Source organism: Gymnoscopelus braueri (genome assembly GCF_963280865.1).
Source record: "Gymnoscopelus braueri genome assembly, chromosome: 24".
NCBI classification, from domain to species: domain Eukaryota; kingdom Metazoa; phylum Chordata; class Actinopteri; order Myctophiformes; family Myctophidae; genus Gymnoscopelus; species Gymnoscopelus braueri.
Window position 1 is genome coordinate 20,631,565 of NC_137626.1, and position 23,031 is coordinate 20,654,595.

The 23,031-nt window shown below is 43.5% G+C and overlaps 2 protein-coding genes across 3 annotated transcripts in view; both read left to right on the forward strand.

Moving 5' to 3' along the window:
• Positions 1–306: 306 nt before the first annotated feature.
• On the forward strand, positions 307–10,098 carry nufip1 (nuclear FMR1 interacting protein 1). Its single transcript, XM_080422401.1, has 11 exons — positions 307–677; positions 708–765; positions 2,404–2,492; positions 2,623–2,727; positions 2,853–2,915; positions 3,804–3,880; positions 4,642–4,734; positions 5,566–5,750; positions 7,615–7,749; positions 8,632–8,885; positions 9,304–10,098. Exons 1-11 carry the CDS (start codon positions 405–407, stop codon positions 9,739–9,741), a joined length of 1,770 nt encoding a protein of 589 aa, XP_080278527.1. The 5' UTR covers positions 307–404; the 3' UTR covers positions 9,742–10,098.
• A 2,205-nt stretch (positions 10,099–12,303) lies between these two features.
• The window catches only part of LOC308080858 (TSC22 domain family protein 1-like), a 40,804-nt gene continuing 30,076 nt past the window's right edge, over positions 12,304–23,031 (forward strand). The window contains exons 1-2 of one of the 2 annotated variants that reach the window (XM_080422902.1): positions 12,304–12,942; positions 13,234–15,385. In XM_080422902.1, the coding sequence (XP_080279028.1) occupies positions 13,323–15,385 (2,063 nt within the window). In that variant the 5' untranslated portion in view covers positions 12,304–12,942; positions 13,234–13,322. Of the gene's footprint in view, positions 15,386–23,031 lie in introns of both variants that reach the window. The other variant, XM_080422901.1, reaches the window with a different exon arrangement.

Genomic DNA, 23,031 nt, shown 5'->3' on the forward strand with positions numbered 1-23,031 from the left:
AGACCTGGCAACCAGATAGCAAACCTCGCGAGAGGTTATAACTTTAAGTCGATAAAGATGTTCGCATGATCGTCTTAGCTCTGGACCATAGCGTTAGAAGGAGTTGTCTCCTTACAACGCCATGGACCATCATCTATGGTTCGCATCTCCACTCCGTCCATCAAAATGGTCTTGTTCTAACAGGAACACATGGCACAAACATTAAAAAATTAATGAAATAAAATCATTATCTGTGATCGCTTATTTTGGCCTGCCTGTTCCTTCCTGGCTTTGCGGAAGTGACGTAAATACGTGAAGAGAGCAAAACACTCACATGTGAGCGTGTGAGTATCAACGCTGAAAGGAAGAAGAACTCTACATCTGAACACATTTATATTCATTACTCTACGTATTTGCTGTTCGACATGACTGAACCACAGCAACACTATCCTCCTCCGGACTTTGGAGGTCCTCCTCCTCCTCCTGCATCAAACCCTGCTATCAGCAGACCTCCAACCTTCCAGCACCAGCCAGGCTCTTCAAGCGGCTTCCATCCCAACATGTGGACCTGGGGCCAGGATCAGTCTCCCTCCATGACCCCACCATGGGACCACCGCGGTGGTGGTCCGCCGGGTGGGTGGCAGCAGCCCGGTTGGACCCCGCCGGGGTCCAGGGGAGGAGGAGGAGGAGGAGGAGGAGGAGGAGGAGGAGGAGGAGGAGGAGGAGGAGGAGGAGGAGGATGGGGCAACCAGAACCACCACCATGGCCCACATCATCAACCCTATGGTAAGCAGTGTGGTGGGAAAAAGTACTCACATTTTGTAAAAGTATCAATACTGCAATGTAGTGTAGAAACACGGTTACGAGTTAAAGTACGGAATTCAAAATTTACTTTAGTAAAAGTACAAAAGTATTGGTATCAAAATGTGCATAAAGTACCAAAAGTAAAAGTACCCATTATGCAGAATGTCCCATTTCACAAGTTTTAAAATGTATACAAATATTTTCAAAATAGCAGATCTACAAGCTCACTAATGCGTGATGCATTGTGAAGTAAAAATACTGAAAATTGGAAATACTCCAGTAAAGTTAAAATACCTAAAAATGTTACTTGAGTAACTGAGTAAATGTACTCTTGAGTGCATGTTCTGGATCTTCTAGTAGTCCACTGGTTCTCAAATGTTTTAATTCCAAAGACCCCCCATAACTCTGAGAGTGTACAAATGGAACCAAATGAACCCTTATGTGTCCATTTGGTTCCATTTTATACACTCTGAGAGTTACAGACTTGTAAAGGGTATGTTTTAGTTTGAAACCCCCTCGAGGAACCCCTAGGGTCCCTGGCCTGGACCCTACTTTGAGAATCACTGTTCCAGTCAGTGGCATGGGGGCATGTTTATTATACACAGTCAATGTAGGGACTGTATACTTATAACTGTCCTTTTTGAAAAGTTAAATCCAGTTGCTGACACCCAGGACCAGATCTTGTACTGTACTGTAGACATATGGCATATGTTCACTTTGCTGCATTTTCACAAATAGTTTAAAACTGTTACCATAAAGACGAGCATAGTTGATTTGGTCATAGAATAAGAATCAGCTTTATTGTCACATCACAGGTTTACAGAAGCATAAAAGTGGGTGAAATTTGTTTTCGTGCATAGTTCCCATCGTTTCCACAGAAAAGAAAAATGGAAGAAGAAGAGGGGGGGAATCAAATAAGAGAACAAAAAAACGAACAAATTATCTACATAGTTGATTTTGAAAGGTTAAGTCCAATAGCTGACCCTCTTGTAGCATTTTCACAAATTTCTCATATGGTTCACAAACACAACTCTACAAATCTGATATAACTGGTTATCCGCAAGCAACTCAGATGCTATAATGCTATCTGGTGTCCGACCCTTGACAGCCCATTCATCCAAACAGAAAAGTCCTCTCTGGTTGTATTAAATGACGTTGAACTCACCAAGATTGCAGCTGTAAGGAAAGCTTGGATTATCCTCTTTCTATCTGTATCTGTATCTGTTTTTGTTTCATAAAAACCCACCTTAGACATGTTATGAGCTTGCATTTTCACAAATGTATCAGCTTGTTCACAACGCTACAAATAATATATTACTGTTGCCAATGATATTGGCCTTCAAGTTAGAGTTGATTTTGAAAGTTTAAATCCAATAGCTGACCACCAGCATTCAAATAAATGAGTGGTTTCACAACATAACATTTGTATTCCCCCACATGCATGTTCCAATATTTAAAAGATAAGAGCACATTTGTCATGTTTGAATATCAAACGCTATGAACTGCTGTCTTCATACTGCCGGTTTATAAAACTACCACTAGATGCTGCTATTGTATTAAGCTACTTTCTGGCACAGTTCAGGAATATGCTGTCATGCCTGAAACATTTGGCTCTTTCAGGTCAAAACTTCTACCGTGGAGGGCATCAAGGTGGGCATCGGGGCGGAAGACATAATTACGGAGCTCCCTACAACAACCAGGGGAAAAAGGTAAACCAAAAAGTCAGCTATTACTGGTCAAATATCATGATGATCACAAGTGTTGTCCATTTTTTGTTATGCAGAAACAATACCATAGAAGAGTGATGTAGTGTGATCTAATCTTGTTCTTAACCCACAGCAGAAAAATAAGAAGGAACCAGAATTTACCCATTTTTGTGACACATGTGACCGGGGTTTTAAGAACCAAGAAAAGCATGATGAACACATGTCTCAACATGTCAAGGTAATTGACAAGTTAATTTACTCATAAATTGCTTTCTCATATTTTCCTGGTTTGCTTATGGCATTTGGCACATTATTAATAATTACTGGCAAAGGCTGTGATTTAATCATTTATTTGTTTTTCAGTGTTCAGTTTCAGATTGCAACTTCACTGCTCATGAGAAAATAGTCAGCATCCACTGGAAAAATGTAAGTGTACTGACTAACTAATCTTAAACAATCTTAAACAACATCTTAAACAATCTGCTTAACAAGCAGGAAATAACCAATTTAAGAATTACTGACCATTAATGTTGGCCAATGATTACAAAAATATCAGCCAATACCAATAGTTTATCCAATTAAACCCTAGATTCCCTGTTCAGGGGCGAACATTTGGTGAAAATAGACCGACAAGCTCGGCTATTTTCAGCAAAGAGATTTGGTGTAGGGGGGAAATAGGAGCGGACCCACTATAGAGTCCTGGGGGACCCTTTATAATATGGTTAAAGAGGTTAATATTCATGCTTATACCATTTTCACTCATGATAAGTAAAGAAGACTATTACTATTACACTACTTCTAAACTAAGTAATGCAGCAAAGTCAAATATTTGAAAGTTAGGCCTGCATTTCTTATTGTTATCGTACATATCAATGGAAGCTATGTTTAATAAGAACATTTTGAAGCCTGCATTTATTTGGCTTAATAGAAAAAATATAGGGTAAACATTTTCTGCTCATGTGTTATGTTGTGCAGTGCACTGATACATCACTGAATCATTGGACCACACTGAATAGCACTTATGCAAATTTAACTTTTATTGGCTGAAATTTGAGGCCCTCTCAATAGTGCTGGGCCTATCAAATATCACAATATTCCTGACCAAATACCTTATAATATTGATAGTGTGACGATGATATCATGTTATGAGAATATCATTTTATTTTTATTTTTTTAAACAAGGAAAAGACAACACTTAGGCGATATGTTATCACATATCTAGTCTCATATCACGATATCTACTGTATATACTATCAATATATTGCTTAGCCCTACTTCTGAACTCTTTTTTTTCCTTCTTCCAAATATCTACAGAACCATGCTCCAGGAGCTAAAAGAATCAAGCTGGACACGCAAGAGGAAATTGCAAAATGGAGAGAGGAGAGGCGCAAGTCAGTATTCACCCATAATTCAATCAATCCGGGAACGCATCTCTGTCATTTTAGATGCCTTCGGCTATTCAAAAATAGCAGATATACATGCTCATAGTGCAGCACCGAGTGCCGCACTGTGAGCTTGTAGATCTGCTATTTTTGAAAAAGCGTGAAGATTTGTGCAAATATTTGAATATATATTTTTTAAAGCAAACATTTGTAAAATATATTGTTCCAGGGACCTCCAGAAACAAAGATTTGAGTTACAAATGTTCGTTTAAAAAAATATATATTCAAAGATTTTCATGATTTTTCTAAAATAGATGAGCTTGTATATCTGCTATTTTAGAAACTTGAAAATATCTGCTATTTTTGAATAGCCAAAGACATCTAAAATGACCCGGATGCGTTTCCGGATTGAATGGGTTAACAAAGCCTGTAATATGGATGCCATAGCTTATTGTTGGTCTTTGATATGTCTTCCATAAGCATTGCTTTGGTATCACCTAGTGGTCGCCATTATGCAATACTGTATATGCACCCAGTTACCTAATGTTGTACCCAATGACCCTTTACCATTACGCCACTAGATGGTGCAAGTAGGCCTCGCTCTTCCATCTCAAATGTACCTGCATCTCAAAACCAAACCCTAATGACGTTTGATTGTATAATGAGCGACGTTTTCACAGCTAGGATTTGCCAAGGGAATTTTCCCTCAGGATGATAATGAATGATGTTCAATTATTTGTTCAACAGAATTCCAATTATGTCTTTTTCAGGAACTACCCGTCACTTCAAAATGTGGAGAAGAAGAGAAAAGTGATGGAGATCAGAGAGGAGACAGGAGGGGTCCTGGAAACTGCACAGTTTGGGTATGTGAATATACTACTTCCACTAGCAGAGTATAAGTTTCACAAATGTAAAGTGCATTATAAATAAAATCCATTATTATAAGTGTATTAACCCATTCAATCTGGGAAAGCATACTGTGTCATTTTAGTTTTTTTTTTAGCTATAACCATTATTTTATACTTTGGCTATTCAAAAATAGCAGATATACAAGCTCATAGCGCGGCACCGAGTGCCGCACTATGATTTTGTAGATCTGCTATTTTTGAAAAATCTTGAAAGTTTGTGCAAATCTTTGAATATATATATTTTAAAGGGAACATTTTTACTCAAATCTTTGCTTCTGGGGGTCCCTGGAACAGAATATTTTCAGATGGGGGTCTGCGGCCAAATACATATAATTTTGGGGGTCCTTGACATGAAAAAGTTTGAGAACCACTGAAATATAGCAACATAGGTTTTTTCAGAAAACTGTTAGGATTTAGAAGACATTTGTAGATGCGTTCCCAGATTGAATGGGTGAATGACATTTCCTCCATTTAGAATGTTCTCTCTTTCTTAGGTGTTGCTAAACCAGGAATAGAGAACTCATCTGCCTGTTTAACCACTTATATACTCGGTTGACTGGGGTCCCCCAGGGCTCTATACTAGGCCCCCTCCTGTTTTCGCTCTAACTAAATATCCTCACTGAAAAATAAATAGCCGAGCTTCAAGCTCGACCTGTTGTGAGCTTATAGATCTGCTGATTTCACCGAATGTTTGCCCCAGAACAGGGACGCTAGGGTTCCTGTGGTTGCGTTGGAACCGAGAATTAGGAGAAATAACTCTTTGACTTTAACACACTCTGTTGCTAGACGAATGAGAGGCCGAGGACGAGGCAGAGGACGAGGCCGAGGCGGCTGGCGAGGTCGCGGGAAGTTCCAGGGGGACGCACCACAACAAGGTGGTCCTCTGTACCCAGGAAGTGGGAGGCCACCGGCCCTCACTCAGCCCCCCAGGGAAGGAGATCCATTGGGGGCTCTCGTCAACAGTGACCCAGGTGAGTGACTCGCGTTGTCAGCAAATGTAATTAAACAAAACGTTTTGTGTTCAGAGGTTCCCACTCTGTAGTCTTGTGTAGCCACATGATCACAGATCGCCGCTTCTACTACTGATACATCTGGTGACATCTAATCTAAATTCAACAAATTGGCATAAAACTGTGTGGAAAATAACTGCAACAACTGCATTGCATAACCAATGCAAAGACATCATGGCGGTCCTTCATATTAGAATGGTGATATGATTGCTTTTCACAGCAGTGGGATTAGGTTTGTCAGCAGCTGTTTGCGCCGCTGTTCTAGTCTACGTTGAATTTAGATGACACCAGATGTATCAGTAGGCAGAGATCTCTGATCGTCTGTCTATGCGAGACCACCCACTTGGTAACCCCACCCAACCAGTGATGTGTTCTACCGTGGTACGCTGTATACGCAGTATGGCCTGTAGATTTTTTTTCGTCGCCACCGTATACATCCAAAAACTGTTCAAAACAGCGTATCTGATACGTTGATACGGTCTGATACGGTCTGATAAACTGCACCCAGGAGTGGATGGGCTGGGGGGCGCAGCAATACAAACAGCAAGAATGTGGTCTGAACGTCTGACTGGTCTAACTCTGAGGTGAAGGCTTATCATGTGTGTGGCTATTGTTCTTGGGGTGATAATTAATGGCTACTGGCGAAGGAATTCACACATTTCAACGACCTGCCATTCAATTCAATTCAATTCAATTCAATTCAATTCAATTCAAAGGGCTTTATTGGCATGAGAAAACATACGTTTACATTGCCAAAGCAGAAAGCACAATACAACAATACAGCAATACAATCAAAACAAAAAATATGTACATTTTGAAAGTCAGAATCTTCAATAGATCAATTCCTATGTACCAAGATCACTGGGTGCAGGTATAGTGCCGGAATATACACAATGATTAGTCTTTAGGGTGGTTGTGTTCCGTTTGATATCCTTCTCCTATCACAGCAACTCACGAATCTTGCTGCTGTGTTTGCACATTGTTGTACTTTGCCCAGCAGATATGGGAGTTTTTTGTCATTTTTTTGCCATTCACTTCATTGAACGTAGGTCACTGAATTGAGTACTTCATTAGTATTCAAATTGCGCGTCATAGCAAAATGTTGAATCTTCAATACAGTTTGTGTCTTCAATGCCAAGTTAATACTATTCTGTAATAGATACAGGAAGGCTCGCTTTTAACACTGCTATTATCTGATAAGCCTAACCAGCATTTATTTATAACAATCCCTGCACTTCTATGGTAATATATAAAAAATAAAATGCATCCAAGGCTAAAAGCAGCTCCGAAGTGGTTGAGTTACAGGGTGATTAACATTAGAAACAGTAGAAAATCAGTATAAAGCATATTGTAAGTGTACTCAGTGTTACTGTGAAACTGGGCCTGAGTGGGCCTGGCCGAGTTTGTGCAGGGCAGAAACGCGCGCGCAATTTTTTTACATGAATTAATTATACGCGCGTGTGGGAGGAACTGGGGGGAATTGTTATAGTATACCCTCGAAAAAAATCTAGAACACACCACTGCACCCAACCCCCTTCCAATTCGTTCACTAATGGACAGGTCTATTTGTTCTGGTCATGTTTGTTAGTGTGGTACTCATTGTTTCCACCAGGTGGCGCTGCATGTTATCTAGAAGGCTTAAAAGCCCTGGACATTTGAATTTAATCAATCTAAATTTTGGCGATTCAGAAACATCCATTCAAACACTTTAAAAGTAGTCTGAATGTCATATTATTCTTATGTTCTGTCTCGCGTATTCTGGGAAGAAAATGATCTTAGGGTCCGGTGCGAAAGCTGATCCTTATGCTCTCCTACACGCTTCCAGATTCGGACAGAGAAGAGTCGGGTTCCAAACAGCACGGCCTCGTGGTGGCCCCCAAACAGATGAGCTCAGGACTGGGGTCACTAGTGGCCAACTACGGATCCATGACTGAGAGCGATAGTGACGAGGGGCCGGAGGGTGAGTTTCAGTATCAAAACACAGGCCCCAGCAGACACGCTGCTCAGTACAAGTACACCCAAAGTGTCATGGGGACTCTTCACTTCACGCCGCATATTTGAAACGGTGAACATGGTGAAGGGTCGTTATTTATTGCCAGTGGAGGGTGGAGCTGTTTGGTTTTGTGTGTCAAAAGCACAGAAGCCTGCCGGCGTTAATGTGGGCTTTAAAGGTCAGCTGTCTGTTTCCACAATAAGGAAACATGTTTCTGTTTGTGTAATCATCAACAGTGACACCATTAAAATTAACATGTTCCGCATACATGATTGGATATGCATGCAGTCATGTGCTTCCTTCTGAGGATCAGTGCTTGTTGCATGGAAATGACAAGCGGTCAGAAATAATTTTCCTTTGTAGTCTTCAATGAAAAGCAAGTCTTTTGCACACCTACAAAAACCAACAGGTGCGTACTGCGTAGAAGACCAATTGGGATCCAAAACACAACAGGAAAAAACTCCTTTTGTCTTCAAATGCCAAAAAAATACTTTAATGGGAATGCAACAACGTTTCAGTTACCCTTTTAAAGTTGTTTCCTGTTCCTGTGTAGTCTTCAAATTAGAGAAAGTCACCAAGGTGTTCTTCTTGCAATTAAAAAGCCTTTATTAAAATGGCATTCCTATGGGACCATTAAAACGTTGAGTCAAAATGAATATTTTCATTGTCTCGTAGGAATGCCATTTTAATAAAGGCGTTTTAATTGCTAGAAGTGTGCCAAGCGTGCCTTCCATTTGGAAGACTTCTAGTATAAATCCAAAGAGCACCTTCCAGGCAACGCTTACCAATCCTCCTCACCCAAGCAGCATTCCAGCCATCTGCTAACCATACATTTCCTTTGTGTTTCAGCCATTCCCATCCAGAGAGGTAGCAAACTGTTGCAAGAGAACCAGGCTCTCCTTAAGACTCTGCCAGCAAGGCCCCAGGATAAGGGACCCCCTGGGGATATGAGACCCCCATCTCACGCCATGGACGGCACTAGCCCTTACACACGGGGCAGAGGAAGAGGAAGGGGTCGAGGGGGCAGAGGAGGAAGGGGTGGCAGGGGAGGGTGGCAAGACATGGCAACATCCAAAAAACGACGCGCCACCCTGCTTGAGATGGTAAGGAGGCAGAGTACACATGCACAATGTTTACTGTATAAAGTATATAGCTTACCTTCATAATTTGATTACATAATTGAAAATGCATCTACATTGTTAATTGCAATGTAATACACCAACAAAAAAAGACATTTTTTTAATGATCCTCAATAGATAGAAGGATAGATAGATCATTTTAATAGTATTGCAGTGCAGTCGTAATCCAGACACTTTTGGTTTGGTTTGTCTCTATCCATTAAAAATATATTTCTGTGTCGATACCTCTTGGTAACAAAGTGTACTGATCTGATTCCTCATTTCATCTTCCATAGTAGTGTGCATCAATGAAGATAATTCTAACACATGAGAACAATCTAAATGTTATTTTGTGACACATTGGCATCATGATCTGCTGTCATTTTCTCTCCACTGTTTACAGTTACTGGCCCCAGACGTGCGTCACGAGAGGAACGTCCTCCTGCAGTGCGTGCGGTACATCGTCCGAAACAACTTCTTTGGTCTAGAGAATGGACCTCAGAATCAGGAGCGAGCGGGGCACGCGCCTGCTATTGCAGCCTTTGGCACCGCATCAGAGAACCAGAACAAAACCAAAACTACAGAGAAAGAGTGTGAGAAGGAGGAAGTTGTACCGAGGGGGAGAGTCTTCCCGGTGGAGGCCCAAGATACTCAAGTGGACTTGGAACCAAGGGCAAGGCAGGGCACTGAGCTGGGAGAACAGGTTCTTGTCCTCGACACCAAGGACAATATCACAGATAACGAATGTCACAAGCTTAGGTCGACTTCGACAGAGAACGCCATACCTAGCTCTAATGTTTATGATGATGAGATATGGGAGAGCCCTGGTGCTGCTATGTAAAGAAAAAAAAACTAAAGGTATGCTGTATGTATTCTTTTAAAGACTGCGCAAAGCAAAACTAAAAGATTTACGTGTCTCAGTTCATGAAAGTTATGTTATTGTTGATTAAAATGATCATTGTTTTGGACAGTGAACAGAGAGACAGAAAAGGCTGGAGATAGAGGGGGATGACATGCAGTAAAATGCCTCAGGTTGGGTTTGAACTGAGGTCAGCTGCGATAAGGGCTATAGCCTTGAATGATTGTGATATGCGCTCTTTCATTTGTTTTTGTTTGTACTTTTAGTTATGCATACATTTCTTTGTAACATACATAGACCGTACACTTTTTCACTATGCAAATAAATGACATTATTATCCTTGTGGCGCATTATCTGAAAATGTGTTGTACTTACTTAGATTTTATACTAGATCAAGTCAAGCCGGAGGAAGAAACTCCTTCCAAGTTTGGTATAATTAGTATAATTAATTTTAATTCCTTGCCATTAGCAATACAAGTGGCTCTCAAGTATGGAGGAGCATTGTCCAAGTTTAGGTTGAACGTTTACAGAAAGTGAGGCTGGTGTGTCTGTTTACTCTGTGAGGTTCCAGTGTTGTGCAACAACCTTTGGAGTCGAGCTTGGCAGTGGAACTTTCCTAGCACTCGGCCCCCCCTCTCTCTCTCTCACTGCACTGCAGGTGCATGTCATGTTTACAATTTACAGTGATGCTGACATGCTGGAAGATTAATGTCAGGCGTGTCTTCATTTTTACAAAATATATGTAATATGCTGTCCCCTGAGTTTCAACGTGCCTTTCTCAGATAAACCGCCACACAATGGCTGCTGTCATGACGCTTTATCTGATGTGGCGGAGCTTTTTGCCTGGAGGCAGGGAGGAAGAGAGAAAGCTGTCAGAATTTTGAGTGATTGCTCGCTCTGATCATGTATAGGTGATCTGCACAGGGAGTGTGCAGGACTGAGTCGTCTTATCGAATATTGATTAGTCGAACCAACAGGCAAAAGAAACGGGTCACATGAGTTGATGTTTATATCGTGTCAATAATATATAGTACAATTTATATTTTGCTTTTCTAAGAACTCAAAGTCGCTTCAGAGAAAAAGAAAAACTAGATAAAAGGTTAAAAACAATAGAAATAAAGGTAGAAAGGGGGTATTAGAATCAGGTAGGGAATGCTAGTCTGAAAAGGTGGGTTTTGAGTGGTTTTAAAAGTGGCGAGGGTGGGGGCAGCTTTGATGTGAGCTTGGAGTGAGTTATAGAGGGGGCGGCAACAGAGAAGGCTCTGTCACCCCAGGTTTGTTTCAGTCAGTAAGTAGTCATTCAAAACATCAAAATGTTATTCAACTATAAACATTATTATTTGAAGTCATAGAATGCCATAGGGAAAAATAAACAATTCAAATCACTTCAGATCAATATTGTCTCATATTATAGCATATCATTTTTCATCTGTGAATCTTCTACTGCAAGATTCTCATACAGCATTTGCTGTGTCATTGTCACCTTAGTTCTTTTTAGTTTTTTGGCCTTTCCGGCACATCATGATTTTTCATTTCTTTCCAATCTAATGTACTGCTCTATCTTTTCTACTATGTGTTTTAAATCATGTGCAAATAAAAACTTTTTTTAAATAATACTGAATGAATAGAAATAAAGTCAGGTAGTAGATAAACCTCTGTCAAAATGTGTAAAGAAGCAGAAGGCACACAATATTAAAACTTGTCTAGTGATTAGTCCACTTGTCTATGTAACACAAACTGCAAAATGCCTCATTTATCCTCCGTCGTACGGCGGTGTCGCCGCCGGCAGACAAACAGCAGACGTGCAAGCTCACAAGGCGTCGCCTCCGCGATGCCTTGTGGGCTTGCAGATCTCCTGTTTGACGTAGCCCTGATACATGACTGTCATATATTATACAACAGTCATGGATTAGCTTCAAAATAATGTTTGCACTTTCTCTCTTTTTGGTCCGTACATCTACATAAACGTTCACATTTCAAATATAAAGTGATTACCCTATGGTCACGGATGTTGCAATTCTGTTCGGGCCCTCAAGAAGTACCTGTATCTTCCGTACTGTTCAATAAAAAGCATTTTAATCCGATCGGTGGCCATTTTCTCTGTATTTTCTCCATGTGCTTTCAACCACGCGACCCTATCGGTTTGGAGGTGTATTGCACTCTGATACATTATAACTATGAAAAAATTACCACCAATCGGATTAAAATGCTTTTTACTAAACAACACGGAACATGTGGGTATTTCTAAGGACCCGTACATAATTGTAACATCCGTGGCCATAGGGTAAGCACTTTACATTTGCAATTTGAACGTTTATGTAGATGTACGGGTCAAAAATGGAGAAACAGCAAACACCATTTTGAAGATCATCCAAGACGGCCGTGACAGATGACCGTCTCGTGATCCATGGGCTACTGTTTGACATTGCGCATGTGCAGTGCGCGTGTTTGCATTATACCCCTCCCTCGCCCTCCCCTCTCGTCCCCTCCCCTCTCTCTGCTCCCTCTCTCTCGCTCTCTAGACTAGACTGACAGCCCCGGCCCGTAGCGTACCGGCAATGATACAGCACAACACACTCGCCGCACGTTATAGCAGCTTATAACCACCCGGCAAAAAACACGGATCGACGCGATCGATCCATCTCCACGCCTATCGATATCGATCGATCATGGATTTATCATCGACGAACCGTTTGATCGCCGTCATCTGAGATCTGGAATAGAAAGGAGACATCGGGACGTGTCTGGGTCTGGATGAGATGGATGGCTTGGTTGGTGGTGGTGCGACACACACCGGTTCTCCTCCTCCTCCTCCTCCTCCTCCTCCCTCCACTTCTCCTCTGAAGAAGACCACCTAAATAAACCTCCCTTCATCATCCCTGCATCTCTGGATTATAAGAATATATCGTCTGTTTTTTTTTCGTGAAGACAGTCTGCGATTCTCTTTCTGTGGGGTCTTTTTTTTTTAGGAAGGAGAAGAGAGTGAGAGGGCTGGTTGCCATTAGCGGTCCAGCTTTAGCTTTAAGCTAACGGCTAGGTGGCTATTTAAAAAAAAAAAAAAGCAAGCTAACTCCACCATTGTTTTGTTTATTTGATTTGCATCGGTGACACTGACTGAGGTGGAAACGGTCACATGCAACGAGACGCTGCCGGTGGGACACCGTGGACAATCATCCAGTGCCGGTATTATTATTAAGTATTATTAGCGTTAGCTTGGCTGTTAGTTACACATTCATTACGTTGACTTGTTACTTATGGCCCCATAGGGTTGAACTTGACGGGGGAAACCATCACGAATTTCAACCTATAGAACCCTCAGTATGGTATTATTGAATTAGGATCCTTTAATAACACTGAACAACAGTCTGCTGTGTCTCTGAAACGCCACAGAAGTTGTGCAGAAAAGTTTACCCCAGTGACGTCACTGGGGTACAATCCATGAATGTGAATAACCCTTACTGTCTGGTTTTCTAGCCGCTACCCTTGGTGGCGTGAGACTCTGGCTTTAGCCCATAGCAGACAACATAGCCGGCGGAAGCCGCATCTTGGCCCTTGACGTCGACATGCATCACCAGGACTTTTCTGGAGATCCAACCGGGACCGGCAGTAAGAAGATGCCCCACCAGGCAGCGGCTTTCCACCACAGAAGGGGCAGCGCCGGCGCGCCTGCGCCCTCCCCGGCCGGCAGCGTGGATGACAACAGCCAGCCACAGGCTGGATCCTCCTCCCCGATGCTTCACCACCAGACACAGTCTCAAGCGACCGGCGCTCAGGTGAAGAAGAAGAGCGGCTTCCAGATCACAAGCGTCACCTCCGCTCAGATCAGCGCCAACAACAGCCTGGCGGACGACACGGAGAGCTATGACGACATGGACGAGTCCCACACGGAGGACCTCTCCTCCTCTGAAATGCTGGACGTGTCCGCTGTATCCCGGGCAACGGACACAGGGGTGCCCGAGAGGAGCTCCTCCGAAGAAACGCTCAACAGCCTCCACGGGGTTGACACGCCCGGCCTCGTCTCCCCTAACGAGCCGCTGCACCCACACCCAATCCCCCCGGGCCCTCAGCAGCAGGCCTCTATGGTGAACGGCACCGTGCACCATCAGCCCCCCCTGCAACACAGCCACTCCCACCACCATCATCACTCCGACAGCATGGGGGGAGCTCAACTCCCTCTGTCAGCCACTGGGGGGCCCCCCGCTGGGGCTCCCTTGGCCACCTCTGGCCCAGCTCCTGTTTCTACGGCTGTGCCAGGACCTAGCCAGCCCCAGAGGCCACCGGTGTTGGATAACATCATACCTGCTGCTGGGGCAGCGATCCAGCCAGTAGCTGCTGCTGTCGGTGGGGCGGCCGCTGAGGCGCTCCTATCTGGCTACGTGAACGCTCTCAACGCGTCTGCTGTGAATGCCTTTGGCGGAGGCGGGCAAAGGGTTTATGCTGGGATAGGACCTCAAGGTCCAGCTGCCACCCCCAGTGCTGCTCATCCTCAGCAGACCCAGACTCAGGCCGCCACCGGCTCCCGCTTCAGGGTGGTCAAGCTGGACACCAACTCTGAGCCATTCCGTAAAGGGAGGTGGATGTGCACGGAGTACTACGAGAAGGAGATTCCCCAGACCGCCGCGTCTGAGACTGCCAGGGCCGCGGCCGAGGCGGCCGCGGAGACAGAGCCCGCGGCCAGCCCGGGTCCGGCCGCTCTGCAACCGCCCCAAACGCTGCAGCCCTACCCACAGCCAGGCCAGGACTTCACCAGCCCCCAACCCATGCAGACCCCCGCCCAGGTTCTGCCGGGCCAGGAGGGCGTTCTCGGTGGTGGGGGGCACATTCTCCAGCAGCCTCCTTCTGTGCCACAGGTGATGGCACAGGGTGCCGGGGGTCAGCCTCCCTCCGTGATGCCCCAGCCGCTGCCCGTGTTCTATGCTGCTGACCCCCACCAGGCCCAAGCCCAGGCCGGCTACGCTCCACCCCAGCTCCCTGGCGGGATGATGGGCCAGGGGGCGGTGCGGCAGCCAGATTTCATCCAGCCCACGGCCCCTTTCCAGACACAGGTGCCTCCGCAGCCCCACATCACCCCGAGTGTCTCCATGACGATGGGGCTTGGGGGCGGAGCCCAGCCGGCGGGCGCCGTTGCCCCGCAGCTTCTCCTCCAGCGTCAGGCCCCCGCTGCTCATGCCAACTTTGCTCCAGCAGCGCAGCCCCAGCAGCAGCTCTACCCCTCTCAACCCCAGGCACTCTCTACCGCCGCCATGCCAGCCCAGGTGGCACCCATTCACCACCCCTACATTCAGCACCCCTACTTGCCCCTGCAGTCACTGCAAGCCGACCTCCAGCCTCTTCTGGCACCGGGCGCGACTTTCATGCAGACCTCCGGAGTCATGATGGGACCTCACGGGGGTTTGCCTCATCACGTGGACATGGGCTCCCTGAGGTCTGCCCAACTGGACGATCCCCAGAGGCTGCTGTTCCAGCACCAGAGCCTGCTGGGCATGCCCAGGGGAGAGAGGACGGTCACGCAGGCCATCGGCGCCGCCGGAGCCCTGACCCAGATGGGGATGGCCGCCGAGGCCAGCGCACTGGTGGCTGCCGCCGCCGCGGGTCTCAGGACCCATACCGTAGAGGGAGACGACAGGTGAGGTTTGAACGGCTCATCTTGGCCTATTACAAGCATACAAATGTAAAAAAGAAAAAAAAGAATGATCTGCGTAAGACCAGGACATTTTAAATTATGTATTTATTTTTTGATTTGCATCATCAGTGAAAACCTATAGGTTTAACGTACAATTTCATAAATGCTGTTAGTGGAATATGATTTGATTTAGGAATATTCTAGTGTGTTGCTATTTGTAACAACAACATACACGTTGCAAACTGCACAGCAGGACGAGTTTGATTCATTGGATTCTAGCAGCTGTAGGTTGAGGCCAACGTTAGAGGGCAAACAGCCCCCATGATCCCCTAAAGGTCACTTTGATAGTGTTCAGTTTGGGTCTTCAGATTTCTAGGCTCTGACGCTGGTGCAGCCTGTCAGTGCCCTGAAACATGCTATTCTGAAATATGTCTGCTGTAAGTGCTGAGTCACTGTGTGCAGGACCATGATGCACTGCTCTGTTTGACCCCCAGCCCTCTATTACAGCAGGTTTTTGAGAACGGCTTCAACATGCAGTAGTCTCTCTCTCTCTCTCTCTCTCTCTCTCTCTCTCTCTCTCTCTCTCTCTCTCTCTCTCTCTCTCTCTCTCTCTCTCTCTCGGCTTTTATTAGACACTGTGGCTGTGTTTAGTTCTGACACCCTTGGGGAAACTGCACAATGGTTTATTCACGTTTCACAACAATGTCACGTACTTTCACGAACGCCAACCTATCCGTCGTCCACTGTTTATCCATTCAGCTCTTTCCTGAGGAGCGGTTATCATGGCGGGTGCAGGTAGCTTCCTAGAAGAGGTGCGGTTGTCTCTAAATATAGTCGCTGCCTGCCCTGGATCCAACCACAAACTCCGCCATGTGCCGTTGGGAGATACAGCAGAGGGTCTTTGTCTTTGGGCAGCAGCTGTCGCTGCTGCAGCAGCGATACAGACCCCCACAAGGAAGCGAGAGCTGTGTTCAATCCGGCCCATTAAAATCTTGGCTCTGCTTTTTACAGTGAAATGTAAGCAGTCCTCCTCTCTTGGCGTTGTGTGTTTTGCAGAGTTCTGCTAGTGGTGGGTGGTACCATGCACAAGTCTGGGGGGGTCTCAGGTTGATATCCCAGCTGCAGCCACCGTGCGCTATTGAGCCAGACAGAGCCCCCAACAGATTGCTCCTTCTGATTCGGTCTAGATAGGAAGTGCATGACCTCAAAGCATGACCTGTAAATGAGAAGTCGCATGGTTAATTTGGAGATTTTAAAAATAAAAGGGAAAGTAAAAAGTATGCACACTAAAGAATGTGCCCATAGCAATTAAATTGCGAGATTATTGCTCTAGTGAGAGAACATTCTTTACTGTAACTTTGTCAATGACACCAAAATACACACAAATATTGTTAAAGCTGCAATCCATGACATCTGCAAGTCGGAACTACAGGAAAGACGGCAGAGCATCTAGTGTTGTACTTCCGTAGTGGGTATCCTGCAGAGTGAATGTGGATCACTGTTGTGTACAATTCAATTTAGCCGAACCGTCAACTTGATCAACATCTCTCAGTATCAGACCATGGAGAGTGCCTCCTACCACTGCAAATGTGCCAGTTTTACTGTTCCATAGTACCATACAGATGGATCAATGGAAGTTTTTAACCAGTCAATCTAGACTTGCTGGAATATTGTACAATTGGCTCCCCTTAAGACATGGGGGACAAGGAGAAGAGAAGGAAAGGCGTAGAGCACCAATTATGAATACCGCTGGAACATCTCTGACCAATGGGATGGCTTGTTGGAAAAGACGGAACCTACACAGCAAAATGCTGACTGTTCACTGTTCATTTAAATAATTCACCTTTAAAAATGTAACTATTTCCGGACTAAATTATCACTTTAGGATGTGCGTTGTATGTTTGTACACATGCACACTAGTAGGCCAGATGCCAGAGTGAAAGTGAGTCCAGTCGTGTGCAGCTGTTAGTAGTCGGAGTTTCTTGTGGTGTGCAGCGCACCCCCCACTGTGACAGCCAGTACAACAGCTGACATATCCCCACCATGGCTGTGATGTGTTTGTGTGCCTGCCCACTATGTGTCTTGTGTTTTCTGCTGCGCATGTGTGCACATCCAGTCGTCTGTTTATGTGCCTGCCTGCCCTCTGTCCGACTGCGTGTGTGTGTGTGTGCACTGCACGTGTTTGTGTTTTGCCATGAGTCAGTAGCTGTACTGTCTACAGTGCAAAACAGTGGCAGGTCATCACATTGTGTGTGTGTGTGTGTGTGGGTGGGTATGTGTGTGTATGTGCTTTGTTTACAATCCTGCTCATATCACACAGTTCTGTCTCTCTCACTCTCTTGATCTCTGACCTCGATAGGGATCTCTAGATCCCTATCTCTGTTACTTTCTCTCTCTCTCACTTTCCGTTTGTGGTGTTAAATTCACCATGTAAACAAACACTTCTCGTCCAGTCTTACCGTTTTTGTGATCACACACTAGGCCAGGTGCCGGAAACCTTTTTGGGCACATGATCACTTTGCCATGGCTTTCCAAGGCTGGCATACAATACAATATACAAGCATAGAATAAGTCAATAATTGAATGATAAAACCGAACAAATAGTGAGTCAATAATTTAACATGAATAATAAAGTTAAGATAAGTTCTGACTGATCTGGGGAGAAATATTGTATGCACATCAAATAATAATGGTTAATAACAGTTGTTTTCTTGTTTATCTACTCAATTGGCCCACTCTGATCATCTGCCTGATAGATCAATAAGAGGTGGGTGGGTGCCCAGTGCCCACCCCTGCACTATGCTATTTTGTTTCCTATTCTCTCCGTCTCCCTATTTTCTCCCTCTCCCTCTCCTCACCCTCTCCCTCTTTTCTTTTCCTGTCATTCTCTATGTTTCTGTTTGTTTATGATTAATCTCTATGATCAAGAGACACAGACCTATTGGCCTCACTGCTTTGGGAGAAAATGAATTAGTTTATTGCACTTCCTGCAGCCAGCCAGCCAGCTCAGTTGCCTTGTGGTTAAGAGTGTCTGCCTTGAGACTGGGTGGTTGCGGTTCAGTCCCTGGCCTAGTCATACCAAAGTAAGAACCAGAAGTAGAAACCAGAAGTAGAAAGTATGCATTTTGCAGAATGTCCCATTTCACAAGTTTTCAAATGTAGAAAATGAATTAAAAAATCTTCTGAAAATAGCAGATCTACAAGCTCACAATGCGTCGCATCGCGACGCATTGTGAGCTTGTAGATCGGCTATTTTCAAATGGCCAAAATGTATACAGAGCTGAAGTGGGTAGCCTAATGTATGTTTTGTAATAATCAAAATCTACAAAGTAACTTGCAACTAAAGTTTTCAAATAATTGTAGTGGAGTAAAAGTACAATATTTACCTCTGTGATGTACGTAGTGGAGTAGAAGTAAAAGTATTGGAAATTGGAAATACTCAAGTAAAGTACAAATACCTCGAAATTGTACTTAAGTACAGTATTTAAGTAAATGTACTTAGTTACTTTCCACCTCTGCCAAGGACCAGTGGTTTTCAACCCCTTTCATATCAAGGTCCGTTATTTATTCGGCATTTGAGCCACGGATTCACCATTTGATGAGATTTAGCCTCTCAGACCCAAAACTTAGAATATTTTGTTATCGTTGGACAATATTCTGTCCTCAATTCCATGCTGTATTGATGTTGGTACCATAGGAGAGAAAACGGGCAAACGTTGATCTAAATAACAATTTCTTCTACATTCTAATCGTGGAGACTTCTTGTAAATTAAGTAATGCAGATGTTAAACAATAATTTAACTCTTGAGAGCGTGAAATGAAACCAAATGGACCCGTAAGGGTTATTCTGGGTTCATTTGGTTTCATTTTACGTTCTCAAGAGTTAAAGATCTATGACCTTGGGATCTGTCGGTTCCCAAGGCTGCTTTACTTTATTACCTTACCTGGCTGCATCTTTGGTTGACGTCTTAGCCGCCTGCAGCCTGCCCTCTAACATAATGAAAACGGAATGTTGCATTATTGACAATATGCCAATATTCTGTGATTTATTAATTGTGGAATTACAGTAGCGATATGTGAGCTACTGTGCATTTTGCAACCCTGGTTGCTTAATGGAAACCTGTTGACAAGTGGCTTCTGTGTTGACAGAATCATGAAGTAGTTGGTTCTTCTTGCTTTAAAAAGTATCTCTAGCTGTTTTCACATATGGATCTGGGTCTGTTTTTATGGGTTTGCCCTAAGGACTTTGAGATGGCGTTCAACCAGCCGTGGGCAAAAGCTGATATGGGAAGACAGGCGTGGAATTTTACAGAAGACAGGTGTGTGTTATTGTTCAGCAACTATGAACAGAAAAGAGACGCGAACAAGCTTCTCTTCTCTTTTCTGTTCATAGTTGCTGTCGGACAGAAACCTCTTATCCATATTCTAACCTTTTTTGTGTTTTTTCGTAAATTATCGCCCTACTTGATCATACTACCGCGTCACTCAAAAGTAGCAGATCCACAAGCTCGAAACTTGAGCCTGTCGATCTGCTTACTTTTGCTATTTTTGAATTGGAATCCTGAAAAGTAACAGTTTTGGACATATGAAGTTTCCACCCGAAGATATGGTACAAACATATAAACAATAAACAGCCAAGAGTAATGTCACTCAACAGAACATATAGTCACAGCCATACCCCATCATCGTCACTTTCCTGCTTATACTATAAGCAAAAAAGCGGCCCGTGTCCAATTCCATTTGTCCCCTTAATTAATCCATTAGGACCGGGAACGCATTAAGATTTCTTTGGCTATTAAAAAAAAAAAATACCCAAAGAGATCTACAAGCTCATAGCGCGGCACCGAGTGCTGTGCTACGAGCTTGTAGATCTGTTGTTTTTGAGAGATCTTGGAACATTTGTGCAAATCTGAATACATATACTTTTGAGACAACATTTTTCACCCAAATCTTTGCTGCTGGGGATTCTACCAATGTCTTCTAAATCCTAACTGTTCCTAGCAATCCTAGCAATTATGTTGCTCTCAACATCAGTTGTTCTCAAACTTTTTCATGTCAAGGACCACCCAAAATGATATGTATGTCTGTGGACCCCCCCATCTAAAAATATTTTGTTCCAGGGACCCCCAGAAGCAAAGATTTGAGTTAAAATGTATATATATATATATATATATATATATATATATATTTTTTTTTTAACTCAATTTTTATTGGAACAAAAGATTTTCAAAAGACAGATACACATACATGAATACAAGACAGAACATAAAAAGTGGGGGGGGATAAAAACAGAAACAATGAAAAAAGGATAGTACAAAAAACAAGAAAGAAAACAAAAACGATTAGGCTGCAGTCTACAATTGTTAGTTATTTTTCTATTACATATTGGTTATACATTGTCCATGGGCTGAAAGAGAGATGACCACTTTCCCAGTATTTGTGTGATTTGTCCTCTTGTAGTCTGAGTATGAAAGTCAGTTTTTCCATATTGTATATTTCCCTTATTATGTCCATCCAATTGTCTTTGGTTGGGGAATCCTGTTGATACCAGCGACGCGTGATCGCTTTCTTGCTTGCTGCTAGAAAGATTTTGATTAAATATTTGTCATGTGTCAAGAAATCTTCAGGAATATTTCCCAACAACAACAAGGTACAAGTCTGAGGTATCTCAAAACCAAGAACAGTCTCTATGGTGGCGTGGATATCTCGCCAATATTTTTGAATTTTGGGACACTTCCAGAATATGTGAGCGTGGCCCGCTTCCATGTGGCCACACTGTCTCCAGCATGGTTGATCTGTTTTCAGTTGTTTTGATTTAATTTTAGGTGTTATAAAAAAACGGGTTAAATTCTTCCAGCAGAACTCCCTCCACATTCTTGAGTTAGTGGTCGTATATTGTGTTTTACACATATTTTCCCATTCATCTGTAGTAATATTGATCTCCAACTCTTTTTCCCATTTAGTTTTAAAATGTATATACATATTCAAAGATGTTCACAATTTTTCAAAAATAGCAGATTTACAAGCTCATTGCGCGGCACTCAGTGCCGCACTATGAGCTTGTATATCTGCTATTTTTGAATAGCCAAGGAAATCTAAAATGACACGGATGCGTTCCTGGATTGAACGGGTTAACCACTTTCAACCTGGTGTCTCTCTATTTGCCATCTGCCTCTGCGAATGTTGGTCCACTGGTAACTAACTTTAACCACACACACACACACACACACACACACACACACACACACACACACACACACACACACACACACACACACACACACACACACACACACACACACACACACACACACACACGTATATTTTATGTTTCCCTCCCATGGTTGAGTTATACCCTGTATAACCCATTAATACCTGGAACGCATCTGTGTCACTTTAGATTTCTTTGGCTATTCAAAAATAGCAGATCTACAAGCTCATAGCGCGGCACCGAGTGCCGCGCTATGAGCTTGTAGATCTGCTATTTTTGAAAAATCTTTAAAAAAATATTTTTTGATTTTTTTTCAAAAAACTGTTAGGATTTAGAAAACATTTTTAAGAATGGTCTCAGGTCTTAATGGGATAATTTAACGTTAGTTACAGTCAGACTCAGGCTTCTCTGTGAAAAGATGAGAATGCCTCCCAAGCACAGGACAGGACTTCCAAAACGGGAGAGAACGCTGACAAGGAGGGGAAACGTTGCAAATCCGGTAATGCGAAGCAAGCCAAAAGGAAACATAAATGAGTGGTGTGTTGTGATTTATGGTCATCTCTGTGTAGGTGGTCAGTGTGCAGTTTAAAGGATCACCCATGACTGGTCTGCTGTGTCGGGCGCTATACTTAGGTTCTTTTGTAACGTTTTCAACAAAAGACAATAAGCTTTCGGGGTTTAGACCCAGGTTGAGCTGAGCTTTTCTGTCCGCATGGCACAAGTTAGGACATGAATGTTTTTGACCTTCAAGGCTAAACAACTGCTACTAGGCTTTTCTTCATACCTTCCAGATGTTGTGCCGGTGTGTGTACTGTGTTTCACTGGTATTTGTCATCAAGTCCTACCACCACTTGGATGCACATTCTTTGAAACAACAATTTCCGCCGTTTTAAAGTCTTTTGTTATCCCTAGACCTAGATCATTTGGGGATCGCCTCAAACATCATGTTTCATAACACAATTCACTTATGGAAGTGTTCCTGCTGGGCATGGGCAGAACTAAATACTGCCCATGCCTACACCGAAACGCAGTTTCCCTGAAGAAATGAGAAGTTGTAGAGAACGCTTTGGCGCAGTTTCAGGAAGAGGCTAATTTATGTGTTTAAGAAAGTTAAATATAGAAGCTTGAAATGTATAGATATGACCCATGGGGATTTGTTCAAGAATGCTACAGTGGATTGGAAATGACTGTTTCCCCCCCAAAAAGCTGTACTATATAACCTTTTTGTGTGAATAACATTTTGTATGGTATAGTATATAACGTGTACAGTTGGGGTGGTTGTATTCAGTCTCCCTGCTCTTCTTCTTCCAAAATGTAATTTCTCCCCTGACCAAGCAAGCAGGCTCTATTAGCTCAGTGGTAAAAGGTTCATCAGGAGACCCAGGTTCAAATCCGGAGTAGGACATCAAAGTTACATAGTGCAGCTTTAACATTCTCC